The sequence below is a fragment of the Heloderma suspectum genome, chromosome 3 (assembly GCF_057233095.1).
Source record: "Heloderma suspectum isolate Gila_16-S chromosome 3, 16-S_ref, whole genome shotgun sequence".
Classification (NCBI taxonomy): domain Eukaryota; kingdom Metazoa; phylum Chordata; class Lepidosauria; order Squamata; family Helodermatidae; genus Heloderma; species Heloderma suspectum.
The window spans coordinates 305,708,726-305,726,538 of NC_139460.1; the positions used below are offsets into that span (position 1 = coordinate 305,708,726).

Sequence of the window (17,813 nt, forward strand, 5' to 3'; positions counted from 1 at the left end):
TGTTCTGAGGTGTGTTTTGAGGTGGGAAATGGATTACAAAAGTGCAAAATCTGAAGGATAACCTCATTGCAATCTGCATAGTAGTTCACGTGCTGCATCAGATTGCTTTGCTTCCAAATGCATACCAAACAAAATCCTCAAACCTCCCTAGCCTTGCCTTGGGTTCTCTTTCTTAGAGGATGACTGCTGCATTTTGGTTTGCCATAAGCAGTGGTTTGCTGTAGGCATGTACAATATAAATTGAGGCGCCTGGAGTACAAGTTGACGCCTGTGCTTTTTCATTCCAGTTTGCCTGGATAAAATGTTTGGTAATGACTGCAGCTTACGTTGTTCTGATTGTATGAACAGAGGGAAATGCAACAGTGAGAACAGTAGTTGTGACTGCCCCCCTGGATGGACTGGCATAATCTGTAATGAAAGTGAGTATCGTAGGTTTTCAAGTGTTCTTATACAATAGCGCTTAGAATGTTAATGCCTATGAGCCCTTACCTGACAGGTTTTGAAAGCTAAGGTGCAGGATATAAATTATATATATGAATGAATGAATGAATGAAATGGTCCACTTTGTCCAATCACTTTGCATATACTCTGCATGTATTTAATCATCAACAAAGGCCAATATATGCAACTTTTTATTTTATTTACTGCATTTTGTGTTCTGTCCATCTGCCAGGGGGCTGAGCAGAGCAAGCAATGATTTTATCCCATTTTATCCTCTCAACAACCCTGTGGGGTAGGCTAGGCTAAGGGACAGTGACATGCCAAGGCCATCCATAATGAGCTTGATGGCTGAGTGGGGAATTGAACCCAAGTTTCCCCAATCCAACACTCTTATCTGTTACACCACTGGGTCTTGAGCTTTTTGCCCCGAGGGAACCTTTTCGACATTGATGGGGCAGCCAAGGACCCACTCTGAACAGCACAGACACAATTTGATGTGCATTCTCTATTCATGTGAGATGCTGGTCAGACATTTTTGGTCTCACTGTTGCCCCCACATGCATGGAGAATGGACCCAATATTTGCCTGCAACTGCATATGGGTAGACCAGCAATGATAGACAAACTGGCTTTCAGGAAAGCTTGTCTGCCATTACTCATCTTCTCACCAAGGTCATTCTGATAGGTATCTGGAATACAGCATGAAAACCACAGAGAACGCAAAACCCAAACTGCTCCTGTACCTGATTCTGAAGAGCACGTTTATTAAAGCATTCTGGTTGTGTGCCTTCATTTATTTTGCAGTCAAGTACTATTCATTTCACTCCCCTTCTCTAGTTTTAACATTACAGAGTATCGCTTTGAACTGAAGATGAGGTGCAACCGATACAGATACTTCCTGTGATGGAGAGACCCCTTTGGATACATTCATGATACATTAACTCGCAATTAAACTGACACTGCAGCTGCCCTGAGAGCATGCTGATGTGATCATATTCCAGGAAATGGCCAAAGGTGACTCAGGAATGCTGTCTCACACATATTGTCCCTTCAGTTCCTGTATACGTCCTCCCTGAGTAACAGGGAACCAAAGCGCTCAGTAATAAAGGACCTTTCTGGCTGAATAGGTGTCAGTCATCCTAACCGATCTCATCCACCAAAAGGAATTAACATGTATTTGGAAGGCCAGTTTCAGAGCCTGCTGGTCCATTTGGCTAGATCCAGAATTGCGAGTGGCATTACATCCCCTTTCCCCCAAATCAGATTGGTCAAGGGTTCCAAAGGAAAAAAAAAATCACCCACAAGCAGTGTTGGTTTGAAAAATATGCCTATGGAATTGTCATCCAATTTCACTACCCTATAAAAAACAATCTCTCCCCCCCCCCCCAATACGCCATAAAGAGGTGTGAACTTAGGGATTCCTAGCAACTTATTAAGCCTTAGGGCTAGTTCTGCAAACAACCATCAGTGCAGAGCTCAGATAGTTAAAATGAATATTTGTCCATTTGGTTTCCTGTTGGAATTCCCCGTTTGATGCCTACATTTTTCTGTTAAGGAATAAAAATAGCTTTTATTGATATAAATGCTCTGACTGGCATTAGAGCTCAATATGCCCAATGTGCCTCGATGCTCTGCAGTGGTGCTGATCTGAATAGGGGCAGATGGTAGGGACTGTTGGAAAGACCCAGTGCCCAGAGAGAGCAGAGCCCACAGGCCTACCTTATTATCTACCCTGCTGGGCCATCTTCCCCCACAAAAGGCCCCCCTCTACCTCAGGTGTACAGAAGCAAAATTTGGAGGGGGAGGCAGATGACTCCCACCCAGTCCTGCACAGGCCATATGACATCAGGTGGGCATGGCCACATCCATGGGTGGCAGCGTGCTTGGTCATTCCCACCTGACATCATTTGCTCCCTGACAGAAGTGCTTGGGCCAGATGCAAGGCTTTGCTGGCTACAAGCTTTCCCGTTTAAGGAACTGCCCCTGTGAAACGAACCCAAATGGATATAGTCCCCTTCCCTCTTCCACAGGAGGAGGGAAGGGGTCTTGGCTGGCTCTGCCCTGTCTTCGCCTGCCCCACTTTCTTCCCACAATGGGGGAAGCCTCTGCGGGCTGGATGCAGAGTGTCTGTGGGCCAAATTAGGCCTGTGGACCAGAGGTTTCATACCCCTGCTCTACCTTGAAGGAATCTCATAGAGGGTGAGTGGTAGCAAGCTCCCTCTGAGCACAACCCAGAAGAGTAGTTTCTGGTCAGAACTTGCAAAATTCTGTGAAAAAAGGGGGTGGCTAAACTCCCTCAGGTAAGCAGTTCACAGCACCAGAGTTACATTCCGTGGTTTACATTCTTTACGTTTCACAGTTACATCAACTTGACATGTTTCAGTCTGCCTCAGTACTAAATACTAAGCAGCAGATAAATATTATCACCCATAGAAACTGGCATGGCATAGGATCCAGACAGTTTATTTTAAGTTGCTCTCTAATAGCTTCGCCTCACTGCAGTGTGAGAGCTGAAGCATAATTTCTCTCCATCCCTAACGTGATTACAAGATTACTTTGCTCATTCATCTTGTATGCTTTCTTTACAGCCTGCTCCACAGGGACATATGGAAAAGATTGCAGCAGCCTTTGCAAGTGTCAGAATGGGGGCTCCTGTGACCCCATAACAGGGCAGTGTCGTTGCCCACCAGGAATTAATGGAAAGTTTTGTGAAGATGGTAAGAATGGTATTGTTTTGCTTTGCATCATTTCCAGCTGGGTGCCTTTATGATTGCCTGTGGCGCTGGCATTATCTTTTTAAATTGGCACTGAAGGGCAGTGTAAAGGCACAGAGTAGGATGCAATAGGCAGAATAGTCAATTCTGTGACTGGTAGTGATGGGGCAAACTCCGAAAAAGAGGGGAGTTAGAAACAGTACTCAGTTTTAGGAGACTACACCTCTCTGATCTAGTTTCCTTTGGACTATAGACTCTCTTGAGTCTGGCATTCAGCTTCAGGTTTCCTTGTACATGCTGTGGCATTTAAAATGAGGCCTCCCCACTACCCCACCCCACTCCTTTTCACAACTTATAGGGGCAAGGTAGCAGGGCAGAGAGCACACCCAATGAATGCCACAGCAGGGACTGAGGTCTGGATGCTACAGGAAGCATGAGCAGCAATATCCATGGAAGCTAGTGCTGTGCCGGAAATTTCGATTCCTCCATTTTTGGCAATTGGTGGTGGGGGGACTGGCGAAAGAGGCCAGGAAAAGTGTGAAGTTTGGAGAATTCTGTATTAGGAAGGGGGACAGGGTTTCCACATACCTTTTTAAATCTAGGCAATTCTTGAGGGGTCTTTCTATTTTATTTTTTTTAAACACCCTCTGCATTTGCAGGAGCCCAGTTCTTTTGGAACTCCCAGGAGGCCATGTGACCTCGCCCCCTCCAATAGGAATTCAGGAAGAATTCCCAACTGAAGAACAGTCTTAGGCTCTTGCAAGTGCCAGAGAGTATTTTTTTAAAAAATAGAAGACGCCTACACTTTAAAAAAGGTATGTGGAACCCTGTCCCTCTCCCCAAGGAGAAAATTCTCCCCCTCCCTGCAAAAGAAGCAGAAAAAGCAATGCCTCTTTTGCAGGGAGAGAAAAGGTTCCTGGAAATAGGGGCAGGATTCGGCACAGCACTAGTGGGAGCTGGGAACAAATGGAAACTATATTTCCTTTGGTTCCCAGCATCTCTGGAGGCTGCAACAAACATGGACATTGGTGTCCAGATCGAAAGGCAGGGATGTCGAACCTATTTCAGCCCAAGGGCCAAATTCTGTTTTGAAGAAGTTCACAGAGGCTGAATTCTGGTGGTGGGCAGGGCTGAAGACAGAGCGGGGGGGGGGTCCAAAAACACCAGCATAATTGAGTTTAAATCTCTTATTGCCAGTAATGAAGCCTTAGGAGGGGCATTTCAACCTTTTAGGGGAATGGGGCTGGGCTATGTGGGGAATCCTAGAGGGCTGGACCCCAGGCAGGCCAGATTTGACACCCCTGTCCTATGGTCCTGCTGCAGTATTATTGGGATCTTCATGGAGCATCCAAGAATGGTACCTGGATACTGACATGCATCTTGCTGCATGCTGGTAAGCCATGGAAATAAGCATGCCTGGAAAAGGGTATTTGCAATCTACAGACTCTTCCTCAGTGTAATGCTATTTATAATAAATAAGCGGGGGGATATTTTTTCATATTGACCTTCAGTTGTATTTGCATTATCCTACTTCTTTTTGCTGTATATCAGGCTGCCCCAAAGGACGTTTTGGGAAGCACTGTAACAAAAGATGTAATTGTGTCAACGATGGAAACTGCCACAGATTGTACGGAGCCTGTTTGTGTGACCCGGGGCTGTATGGTCGCTTTTGCCATCTAGGTAAGTCAAGGCACATTGAAATGCTATAAAGAGCATACTTAAGGCCTCAAAGGTATGCTACTGTCATGTTTTTCCATCCTCTTCCTTCGCAATCCACACACACCAGGAAACAAAGCTCCAGGCTAACACTACTTTATTGGTTAACGATTAGCTTCATTACAGATGCAAATTCTACAGATGCAAATTCTAGGAAACTCTCAGACTGCAATGAACCAGCTAATCCACACATCTACGAATAACAGTAGAGGATACGAAGTGGAAGTTAGAGAAGTTGCCAGCTGTCTGGGCAAGAACTTCATGGCCAGACTAGCTTCGCAGGGATGTCCCTCCTACGTTGGCTGTCACAAGTGGCCAACCTGGTGGAGCGTCTTAGCTCTGCCCCTAACTTTTCCCGCTTCGCTCTGCAGCAGACTCTCACATCCCTCAAGTCACACCCTTGGCCCCCCTCCTCCTCTGAAACCTGAGTTCTCGTGGTGGAGGAAAGCAGGGACCGTAGAGACTGGGCCATCTGTGTGTCAAGGTCTTGGGAAGAAAGTCTAGCCATATCTGGGCTCACTGGGGAGGTTGCCTCCCTCTGTTCTGGCTGTTGCATTCTGAGTCTGAATCTGAGCTGCCAGTCATCTCCACATGCTCAGATTCATTCCTGAGAGTTACAACTCTTGCCAAATGTTCTTCTGTCAAAGAAAGGTGCATGGATTTTATTTATTTACCTATTTAAACCTGACTACCCTTCCTGTCCCATAGTTCAAGGCAGCATACAACCTTATTTTAGAAATCAGTGCTAAAATCCATGAAAGCAAAATTCTGGGTAGCTGTAAGAAGATATACTTAAAGCAACAGGAAGCATTTGGGTGGGGCGCAGGAGAGGAATCAGTTATCCGTTTGCACTAGCTTGCTTGAAAAGATGGAACTTCTGGAATCAGATTAATCAACTAAAACCTTTTCATAGAATCATAGAATAGTAGGGTTGGAAGGAGCCTATAAGACCATCGAGTCCAACCCCCTTCGATTGACTTGAAGGGTATCCCCAATTAATTAGACCACAGATTAAAAAAAAAATTATATATAGATACAGATATTACAAGTATCTAGAAAACCAGCAGCTGGTAGGTGCCATCTTAGAAGAGGCTTCTCCCACACAGGATGGTGCCAGATACGACATGTGTGGTCCTCATCTAAAAACCAGCTATGCAGACTTCTTCAAAACTACTGATTTTAGCCCTATTCAAATCTGTGTATATTTAATTGACTAAACTTCATACGATCTGTCAGCTAAGATCTCCTTAACTGGATGACGAAACTAATCTGAATACTCTGCCTGCCTGCCTGCCTGCCTGCCTGCCTGCCTGCCTGCCTGCCTGGCTGCCTGCCTGCTGGTTTTCATCAGAATTTTCTTGGTCTACTTCAGCTGTACCAACCTAGTAGTAATGTTAACAGTTCCTTTTAATCTGCCTGTAGCCTGTCCCAAATGGGTCTTTGGAGCTGGCTGTTCAGAGGAGTGCCATTGTTTGAAGGAGAACACCCTCAACTGTGATCCCAGAAATGGTGTTTGCATCTGCAAACCAGGCTATAAAGGAAGCAAGTGTCAAAAAGGTATACATTTTGCTGTCTAGCTCGGTTGTTTTATCCGCAGTGTTATATATTCATCCTGCAATCCATATTAAGTCCATGTGTTTGTTGTTTGGCTTTGTTGTTATTATTTCAGTGTTTGCGTACTGAAAAGTTAGGCTTCACATGAGAAATAAATGAATATAGAATGTATCTCAGTGACTCCAATTCAACATAAATATTGCACAGACAGGCAAAAGCTGGGCCAAATATCTCCGTCATTCATTCATTTATCCCCTATAAAAGTGAGGGAGAGGGATATTTGGTTACTTTTAGGGGATATGATGTTCTAAGGATTTGGGAGAGGTCTTTTCAGTACAGGTTCAGGCCCCTTTTTTCCTTTATTTCCTTATTTATTCATTTGTTTGTTCAGTCATTCATTCCATTTTTAGGGAGTGGGGAAGTCTTGTCTCCTTTGAACAGTACAGCTGCTTTCCTGGGACAGAACGCTCCTGCGAATGACACTGCATCACATTTCTGGTACAGAATGCCCTTGGGAATGACACTATGTCATGGGCATATGCCAGAGGCAGGCTGTACCAGGAATGCAGCATAAAATTTGCATTTTAACAATATGGAAGTATGTATTTTAAAATGTATTTTCTCTTAAAACACCCATTTCTAAACATATTGTCTCTCAAAATGTGTTTTTAAATGCATTTTGATTCATTTTCTCAAGTGAAGAACTAAGTTGGAACACTGAAGAAGTGTGAAAGCGGATCAGGTCAGTCCATATTGGAATCTGCAAGGATTAAATTCCTCAAGCATCCCTACCACATGCAATTACCCATCCCATCCCCATTTTGGAATGCACCCTCTAGTAGCTGGGGGCGGGGGGTGGGTATAAGCCCTTTTCCTGGTGATTTTTCACCACCACAATGTAAACACTTGAGCTTTTCAGAAAGTTTTTCTTGCAGGCTCTTGTTGATGTTTTCAAAAGGCTCTGTTGCTTTTAACTGGAGTTGATGTGTTACTGCTTTTGTTGTGATGTGTGGTTTTATGAATGAATTTATTTCTTAATTTGCTTTGTAAGCCATTTTAGTGCCATGTGAAGGACAGAGAACATGGCATATAAATATTTAATCAAACAAATATATCAGTAAAATAAAGAGCCACCCAGTGCAGGCTTCCAGTCTCCAACCTTGAAGATTTGGATACAGCTTGCAAACAGGATTTTTTGAACTGGCACTCAAACATGTGATCTTTCCCTGTGTTTAATTTCTTTACTCTTGCTGACTGGTATAACAAAACACTGACTGTTTTCCTGTTGTCCAGGTCAGCCTCACACTTCTTGTAGCTGCCTTGGAGGACCTCAGAGCAAAGGAATAATTGGAATATAAACTATTTGCTTTCCTTTTATGCTGTCACATTATAAGGGACTTCATTTTCTCATGATTGTACTTGGGTATGTTCAACAGTCTGAAGCTGTAATCTTATACCCACTTACCTTGGAGTAAGCGTAACTGAACTTAATTAGACTTGCTTTGGAGTAAACATCGCACTGTAAGTGCACAAACTTGCTGTAAGTGTATAAAGACAGGTATATGTGAAAAGTTGCTACAATAGTAGCTGAATGTGAAAACTGCCCACCATAGGACCATAGCCAGCTGCCGTAGACTGGGTGAGACTATTTGTCCTTCTAGCCCAGTATTGTCTACTGCAGGGGTCCCAACCTTTTGGGGTAAGTGGGAATCTCTGGAATTTTGAGAGAATCATGGCCACTCTCACAAAGTGTCTACCACAGGTGCACCTTGCCCATTTATAAAATGGCTGCCATGGTGGGCATGGCCAGTCACAGAATGCTCATTTCCCAGAAGGCAAACTGATGAGACTAGAATAAAAGTAACTTGCCACAAATCCTAACTATAAGGTAGAAGGGGTCAGAGCTCCAAAACACAAACCACTCTTTCAAACTTAATTCAAGATGGCACTGGAGAACAGCACTTCACTTTCCAGCAAGCCAGCCCCACCGTTAAAAAAGAAATAAAATAAAAGTCAGGAGGGGCAGGGAACCTGGCTGGTGCCATCAGAGATGACCATGGACTAATTGGTGTCCATAGGCACCACATTAGAGACTCCCGGTCAACTCTGACTGACAGCAGCTCTCCACAGGCAGATGTCTTTTACATCACGTGCTGCCTCAGGGCTGGGGAACCTGTGGTCCTCCAGGTGTTGTTGCACTCTAACTCCCATCATCCCAGACCACTGGTTAGGCTGCCTGGGTATGATGGAAGTTGGAGTCCAACATCTGGCGTCCAACCCCTGCCTTAACTGGAGATGCTAGGAACTGAACCTGTGATATTCCACTGACCTATGGTGCTTCCAAAGCTTTGTCTCTTAGGTGAGATGGAAGTTCCAGCTTTGGCCCATGTCACACACGCAAGTCATTACTGGATGGTGCAGTCATGAACTGATGATGTGGGAACCAGCTGCTTAGTCCTGCATGTTTTTCTCACCCCCAGAGTGCTTGCCTGGTTTTTATGGAGCAGCTTGTCAGCAAAGATGCAGCTGTCCTGATGCTTCCTTGTGTGACCATGAAACTGGAAACTGCAGATATCCATGCCCGGCGGGGTTCTATGGAGAAAAGTGCCACTTCCGTATGTTATTGAAGAAGGAGGCAGGGAAACTGGGTGGAGTAACTCTAGGGCAACCCAGGTTGGGGAAGGCTGTTTTAAATCATTCTCAGGCTCAGTTACCATATTTCTACAAATACATCAAGAAGCATTTTAGGAATTAACATTAGCCTTTAGCATACAATGCACAGTTTCCTCCCATTTTCTAGGCAGAGATGTCTCTGAAACCCCAAAACAAAATGTTCTACCAACATTACCAGAGTTTCTGTGGGGTCAGCCAGTAGGGATAGATGATTTTACTCAGTTCCTCATTTTTTCAACATTAACTTAATTCTGTCACACTTTCACATCGTTTTGCAATTTCTTTCTTTAAAAGTCCATACGAAAATGTGTACATATTTTATGTGCTTCCCTCAAAATATACACAATTTTGTACACAGTTCTCAAAATATATGCACTTTTGAACACACTTTTCTAAATATACACATTTTCCACCTAAAAATAAAGCATTTCTGTGTTCATTTTTCTGTAGTGTATGCATTTTTACATGCATTTTTAATTTGCAAACTGCACTGCTAAATTCTGAAAAGTGTGAGTATCGCCATATAACTGTATCCCATTTCGAGTGTAGGTTTGTGACATGCAAATTTTTATGTTTACAGTAAAATGTGAACCAGACAAATTTCTCACCCATCCCTACCCACCATTGAAACTAATTGACAGAAGGTTCAGGGCAGACAAAAGAAAGTCCTTCCGTACACAATGCATGCTTAACTTGTAGAATTCACTGTGCAAAATGCAGTGATCTCTGTTTGGCTAGTTGGCTCAGTCTACTGTTAGCCATAACATCAAGTAATGGCTCTGGGTGTCAGGTGCTGTGGACAGATAACTGAAGAGATCTGTTGTCTCCGTGTCCTGATTGTGCACTTCTTGGAGCCATCTGTCTGGGCACTATTGAAAAGAGGACGGTAGACTAGATCTTTTTGATCAAGGAGGCCTGTTCTAATGCATGAGGAAACATTTACTTTTTTATGAAGGCAGGAAGAGTGGGAGGCTGAAAACATATTGGGAATTCATGCGACTGAGCAGAAAACCAGCATGATTTCTCTTGTGCAAGTGCAGGGTCTGTGTCTCCCAGATGCCCCATCTCAAGCAGTTAAAAAAGTAGAGGGAGGTATAGATTATACCATGGGATTAAGAACAAGCTGATATACATTTATACATGTAGAATGGGAGCAGGGACAGTATGGCTGGTTCAGAGTTTCACTGCCGACTGGGGAGTTGAATTTTGGTCTGTCCAGTCCCAGTCCAACTCTCCAACAACTACACCGCACTGGCTTTCATGTTAGTCCAGCTTCCAGATTTTAATCCTTAAGAAATTTCAAATCCCACTCCTTTGCATGGATTTAGAGCAGCCATCCCCCAATCTGTTGCCCTTCAGATAATTTGGACAACAACTCCCAGCATTCCTAACCATTGACCATGCTGGCTGGGGTTGATGGGAGTTGAAGTCTAAAACATCTGGAGACCAACAGGTTCAGGAAAGATGATTTAGGGCACAATGCTATGCAGGTTTAGACAGAAAAAAGTCCTACAACTCCCAGCGTTCCCCAGCCAGCATGGGGAATTGCACTCTCTTTCTTCTCAGTAAACATGCCTAAGAACAGGCTTTAAGCTCCTGGAAAGTTAGTAGGTCCTCTTCATAGAAGACACAGGCAAATTAATTGCTTAATTCAGAAATTGCAGAAATCACTTCTTCAAGGCCTGGATTCCCCCTGCCACAGACACACACACACACACACACACTTCATTTTGCCCTTAACATCTCTTAAGGCACCAAAGGTGTATTCCATACCTTTTCAAAATGATGATTCCTTATGCATTGTTGTTGTTTTTTAGACTGCCCTGATGGTTTCTGGGGTGTGAACTGTCACTTCACCTGTGAACCTTGTGAGAATGGAGGACAGTGCAACAAAGTGACTGGCACATGTGAATGCCCATCTGGATATACTGGAAAATACTGTAATGCTTGTAAGCATGGGTGTCTCCCTGTTGCAGCAGGAAGGGGAGGGGGGAAGCAGGACACGAGTGCATATCACAAATAAGTCCTTAACCTTTGGGAAATCAATACAAGTCTTACAGCCCAGTATACAAGCCAAGAAACCAGAGTACATAGATTTGAGCATTTGTTATGACCTTCCCCTAGCGTTCAGGGTGGGGCACAGCGAAAATCCAAAGCAAGTTGCTCCTTAAAATATATGAACTGATTGTAATATCTGTTTTTCAAGTGGCTCAGTTCTTTTCAATGAACTGTTCCAGAAAAGATTAAGGACCCAACTATAGAGGCTCAGCAACTGCAAAGCAGCTTATGTGGGAAGGGGTTGCAATTTACAGCAGAAAAACAGCTGGCAGGAGGGAGTTCTTATTCCTTCCTGTGCTTGCCACTTTCCCCCTTCATTGCCCTCCTCACAACCATTTTTCCCCATGGTGCAGTGCAAACATGTCCAAAACCCCAGCTGGGGGAAGGGGAAAAGCAGGAGAGATTAGTCCTCCGCTCCTGACTACCACTGCAAATTGTGCATTTCCCCCTGTGCTTTGTAACTCTTTGTCCCCAAGACTGCTTTCCTTTGCACACCTAAGTGTGGGCTTAGGTGCTTCGGATTGGGCTGCACCTCTTGTAGTTTTGAAGTCACTTGCATCATTTGGAGGAGGTGTTTTGCTCTGTGGAGGGTGCATTTACACTTTAAGCACCTGCGACTACAAAAACCCAGGGAGATAAATGTGCTGTTAAGTTCGGAGTTTATGATGTACGTTTCAAACAAATGCCCCAGAGTTTGAAGATCTGACACTGTGCAGTTCCTGCTCACAGCAGCCAGCATGGTAGCCTTAACTCTGCAGTGCACCATTAGGATTGTGAGCAGTAATTTGTATGGAAGCATGGTCCACATGTGATGCGCATGGGAGTAATGGGTGAGTGACCCTGCCCTGGGCTAGGTGATTTTTCAGGTCTCCTCTAGCCCACTGAATCATAATGAGTGGATCATAACCAGAGTTGTTCTCTCTCATGTGAAACAGATGCCTTTGTTTGAGTTAATATATCTAAGTGACAAGTACTGCATGCTTATCTCTTTTTCAGCTTGCCCCATTGGTTACCATGGAAAAAAATGCTTGCTGCAATGCAACTGTAATAGCAGCGCTCAATGTAACCCCATCACTGGTGAATGCACATGTCCCCCGGGTTGGATTGGCCGTGACTGCAAGCAGTGTAAGTCAAAGCCTCCATTATCAGCACCTGCTCTTTCTCTGTCATCAGTCATAATCGAAATCCTGAAGTACCAGCTCGGCGGCTTCTTAGGCAATTAAACTTTTCTGCTATATATATTTTTCCCCTGCTAATCTTATTGCCTCTGAAATTGTGTATTTATGGGTTTATGCAGCCTGGCTGGCGATAATCCTTAATTATCTAAGTCTAAAGTATGGAGGGTGATGACTGGTGAGGCAGAGAAGGTTTGATAGGAGAACTTTTATTCCATCACTGTGCACCAATTCCTTCCAGTGCGCTCTGTGCCTTCAGCATTCAGATTGACAACCAGTTCTGTTTTGTGTTCTTTTCTTCCCATTTTCAATACAGCTTAGTTCAGGGCTAATACCCAGTATTGGTATGGAGAGGGGGAAAGCCTTGTCTTAACAAGCAAATCTTGGGTGATATTCTTACTTTTCCGTTTTTTGGATTGAAAAGGGTGGGCATCCGGATGTATGGAGAGAGTGTTGTTGTTCAGTCATCAAGTCGTGTCCGGCTCTTAGTGACCCCATGGACCATAGCATGCCAGGCCTTCCTGTCCTCCGCTCTCTCCCGGAGTGTGCTCAAGTTCATCTTCATTGCATCGGTGATGCTATCTAGCCATCTCATCCTCTGCCGTCCCGTTCTCCTTTTGCCTTCAGTCTTTCCCAGTATCAGGGTCTTTTCCAGGGACTTTTCTCTTCGCATTAGGTGGCCAAAATATTTGAGCTTCAGCTTCAGTATCTGTCCTTCCAATGAGCAGTCAGGGTTGACTTCCTTTAGGATGGACTGATTTGACCTCCTTGCAATCCAGGAGACTCGTAAGAGTCTTCTCCAGCACCACAGTTCGAAAGCATCAATTCTTCGGTGCTCAGCCTTCCTTATAGTCCAACTCTCACGTTGCTACTGGGAAAACCGTAGCTTTGATTATACAGACCTTTGTCGGCAAGGTGATGTCTCTGCTTCTTACTATGCTGTCTAGGTTTGCCATAGCTTTCCTTCCAAGGAGCAAGCGTCTTTTAATTTCATGGCTACGGTCACCGTCTGCGGTGAACTTGGAGCCCAAGAAAGTAAAATGTGTCACTGCTTCCATTTCTTCCCCTTCTATATGCCAGGAAGTGATGGGGCCAGATGCCATGATCTTAGTTTTTTTTAATGTTGAGTTTCAAACCAGCTTTTGCACTCTTCACTTTCACCCTCAACAAGAGGCTCTTTAGATCCTCTTCGCTTTCTGCCATTAGGGTGGTATCATCTGCGTATCTGAGGTTGTTGATAATTCTCCCAGCAATCTTAATTCTGACCTGTGATTCATCCAACCTGGCGTTTCTCATGATGTACTCTGCATATAAGTTAAATAAGCAGGGCGACAGCATGCAGCCTTGTCGTACTCCTTTCCCAATTTTGAACCAACCGGTTGTTCCATGTGCGGTTCTTACTGTTGCTTCTTGACCCTCGTACAGGTTTCTCAGGAGACAGGTAAGGTGATCTGGTACTCTCATCTCTTTAAGAATTGGCCAGAGTTTGTTGTGATCCACACAATCAAAGGCTTTAGCGTAGTCAATGAAGCAGAAATAGACGTTTTTCTGGAATTCTCTTGCTTTCTCCATGATCCAGCAAATGTTGGCGATTTGATCTCTAGTTCCTCTGCCTCTTCGAAACCCAGCTTGTACTTCCGGTAGTTCTCGGTTTGCATACTGCTGAAGCCTAGCTTGTAGGATTTTGAGCATCACCTTGCTGGCATATGAATTGAGCGCAATTGTATGGTAGTTTGAACACTCTTTGGCATTGCCCTTCTTTGGTAGTGGAACGTAAACTGACCTTTTCCAGTCTTGTGGCCACTGTTGAGTGTTCCAAATGTGTTGGCATATTGAGTGCAGCACTTTAACAGCATCATCTTTTAGGATTTGAAATAGCTCAGCTGGAATGCTGTCATCTCCGCTAGCTTTGTTGTTAGTAATGCTTCCTAAGGCCCACTTGACTTCACTGTCTAGGATGCGCAGCTCAAGTTCAGTGACCGCACTATCATGGCTATCAGGGACATTAAGATCTTTCTGTGTATTCTTTCCACCCCTTCTTAATCTCTTCTGCTTCTGTTAGGTCCCTGCCTTCTTTGTCTTAGCACAAAACATTCCCTTGAGATCTCCGATTTTCTTGAAGAGATCTCTAGTCTTTCCCATTCTGTTGTTTTCCTCGATTTCTTTGCATTGTTCATTTAAGAAGGCCTTCTTGTCTCTCCTTGCTATTCTCTGGAACTCTGCATTTAGTTGGATATATCTTCCCCTTTCTCCCTTGCTTTTCTCATCCCTTCTTTCCTCAGCTACTTGTAAAGCCTCATCAGATGTCTGGATCTGACATTCCAGATTCCTAAACAATATTGTTCTTTACAGCATCGGATTTTCTTTTCACCACCAGACACATCCACAGCTGAGTGTCCTTTTGGCTTTGGCCAAGCCGCTTCACTCTTTCTGGCTGGATTGAGTTGCTGCCTCCTGAACAAGGTTACGGACCTCTGTCCATAGTTCCTCAGGCACTCTGTCTATCAGCTCTAATCCCTTAAATCTATTAGTTACCTCCACTGTATATTCATAAGGGATATGATTGAGGTCATACCTGAATGGTTTAGTGGTTTCCCCTATGTTCTTCAATTTAAGCCGAAATTTTGCAAGAAGCAGGTCATGATCTGAGCCACAGTCAGCTCCAGGTCTTATTTTTACTGACTGTATAGAGCTTCTCCATCTTTGGCTGCAAAGGACATAAACAATCTGATTTCGATATTGACCATCTGGTGATGTCCATGTGTAGAGTCGCCTCTTGTGCTGTTGGAAAAGAGTGTTTGGTATGGTCAGCGTGTTCTCTTGGCAAAACTCTATTAGCCTTTGTCCTGCTTCATTTTGTATACCAAGGCCATGCTTGCCTGTTATCCCGGTGATTTCTTGACTTCCTACTTTAGCATTCCAATCCCCTATGATGAAGAAGACATCTTTTTTTGGTGTTAGTTCTAGAAGGTGTTGTAGGTCTTCATAAGAACCGATCAACCTCGGTTTCTTCAGCCTCAATGGTTGGGGCATAAACTTGAATTACTGTGATGTTGAATGGTTTGCATTGGATTCGTACTGAGATCATTCTATCATTTTTGAGATTGTACCCCAGTACTGCTTTTCCCACCCTTTTGTTGACTATGAGTGCTACTCCATTTCTTCTAAGGGATTCTTGCCCACCGTAGTAGATATGATGGTCACCTGAATGAAATTCACCCATGCTTGTCCATTTTAGTTCGCTGATTCCCAAGATGTTGATGTTCAATCTTGCCATCTCATGTTTGACCACCTCCAGCTTACCTTGATTCATTGATCTGACATTCCAGGTTCCTAAACAATATTGTTCTTTACAGCATCGGACTTTCCTTTCACCACCAGACACATCCACAGCTGAGTGTCCTTTTGGCTTTGGCCCAGCCGCTTCACTCTTTCTGGCGCTACTTGGAAATGCTCTCTGCTCTTCCCCAGTAGTATATTGGACACTTTCCGACCTGAGGGGCTCATCTTCCGGCATCATCTCTTTTAGCCTTGTGATACGTTCCATGGGGTTTTCTTGGCAAGAATACTGGAGTGGGTTGCCATTTCCTTCTCCAGTGGACCACATTTTGTCAGAACCCTCCACCATGACCTGTCTTGGGTGGCCTTGCACAGCATAGCTTATGGCTTCAATGAGTTTCGCAAGCCTCTTCGCCACAACAAGGCAGTTGTACAAGGAGAACGTAGGGATGTGCGAATGAGCAAAACCTGAGTTCATCCAGTTCTCTGAATTTTTGTCTCAAAGCTTGTTCCGACTGCTGTCTGTGTCTTTCAAACTTTGTTTTTTTCTTTTCGCACAGAAATTTGTGTGCATTTTCATGAGCATTTTTCAAACGTATGCATCAGTTGTGTACATTTTTCAAATGTACACATTTTTCTCACATTGATTAAAGCGTGTTTGTGCGTATTTGTCAAAAGTATGCATTTTTTCCTTGTACATTTTTCAAATGCATTGTTTTTGATACCGAATCACTTTGCAAGCTCGGAAATGTTTGGACTTCGACTGCAGCTTGTGTCCAGTTCTGGGACGTGCAAGCTGAGTAAATTCTGGTAAAAAATGAGCTGAAGTGAATTTCTTGTATATCCCTAGGAAAGAGAAGCTATCACATCTATCTGCATTGTTAAGCAGTGGCTACACCATACAGCAGTGGGACCCTATCTACATGTGGTCTTTCCTGGACCATTCTGTCTATCATCCTCCAAAGAACCTCAGGTGGTTTACTTGGGATTATCCTTTTTTATCCACATAAGAACCATGAAGTGTAGGTTGGTCCAAGAGATAACAACTTTTCCAGAGCTACTCTGTCAGGGTGGAAACTGAGCCCATAGAGCCTCAGAGCAGTTCTGATTCTGAGGAAGAGCAACAACCAGTGGGAGAGGAGCTCGCTCATTACTCACAGGCACAGCGGCAGGGAGAGATTCATCCTGCCTGCGTTCCTGAGAGACATAGTGACCCTGGCAGCGAGAAAGCTGGGGAGGGGGCCTTGCTGGACGCTCGGTGCAGTCACAGGGAGTGGCACCAGATGGAGGGCGCCGAGAGTAAGCATTCTGCTCTCTTGGCGCTAAAACAACGGTCGCATCCCAAGGACCCAAGGGTAAGAGGGAGGACCTCTCCATAGCTCATAAGTTCAGAACCTTCCCGCCCTTCTCCTTCAAATGGGGACTAACTGCCTTACCTGGCGCTTAGGCTACTCTGCTAACTACCCCAGTGCAGTTCTTTGCTTAGTCGTTGGTGATTAGCATCTGAAAGAGTCATTAAGTTGTAAAAGGAATAAAGCCTTGGAAAGAATCCTCTTCGTCTGTGTTTTGAGTTGGCTATTGGAGGGGACTGTAAGAGGCAGCTAGGGTGCTCCTGACATACCCATCCAGTGAGCTTTATGGCTTAAGGGCTCTTTCACATGTTAAACAGCAGCAAACCAGAGAGTCCATTCAACAGGGAGCCATAGCCAAGCTGAGCTCTCTGATGGGTGCGCCTCTAGGATGCTCGTGCTTTCAAACATAAAAACATAAGAGGAGCCATGCTGGATCAGACCGAGGGTCCATCTAGTCCAGCTTATTGTTCACACCATGGCCAACCAGCTGCCCACAGGAAACCCACAAGCAGGACATGAGTGCATCAGCACCCTCCCACCCATGTTCCCCAGCAACCCCAGCATACTGCCTCTGATACTGGAGGTAGCATATAGTCATCAGGACTAGTAGCCATTGATAGGCTTCTCCTCCAGGAATTTGTCTAACCTTCTTTTAAAGCCATCCAAATTGGTGGCCACCACTACATCTTGTGGTAGGGAATTCCATAGTTTAACTATGTGCTGTTTGTCACATTTACAAACAAAGGCATATTTAACAACATTCACCTAAAAACATCACGTACAGAGGCCCAAAGCAGGGAACTGAAACCAAGTCTCTTTTGTCCAAGTCCAGCTACCCCATGTTAACTCTGC

General features: G+C 44.4%; 1 protein-coding gene across 1 annotated transcript in view; it reads left to right on the forward strand.

Annotated features, from left to right (window-relative positions):
• The window catches only part of LOC146351522 (uncharacterized), a 328,001-nt gene that overhangs the window by 240,542 nt on the left and 69,646 nt on the right, over nucleotides 1–17,813 (forward strand). The window contains exons 14-20 of the mRNA XM_084847469.1: nucleotides 288–419; nucleotides 3,029–3,157; nucleotides 4,706–4,834; nucleotides 6,293–6,427; nucleotides 8,905–9,039; nucleotides 10,915–11,046; nucleotides 12,152–12,280. Of these exons, the coding sequence (XP_084703595.1) occupies nucleotides 288–419; nucleotides 3,029–3,157; nucleotides 4,706–4,834; nucleotides 6,293–6,427; nucleotides 8,905–9,039; nucleotides 10,915–11,046; nucleotides 12,152–12,280 (921 nt within the window). The remainder of the gene's footprint in view (nucleotides 1–287; nucleotides 420–3,028; nucleotides 3,158–4,705; nucleotides 4,835–6,292; nucleotides 6,428–8,904; nucleotides 9,040–10,914; nucleotides 11,047–12,151; nucleotides 12,281–17,813) is intronic.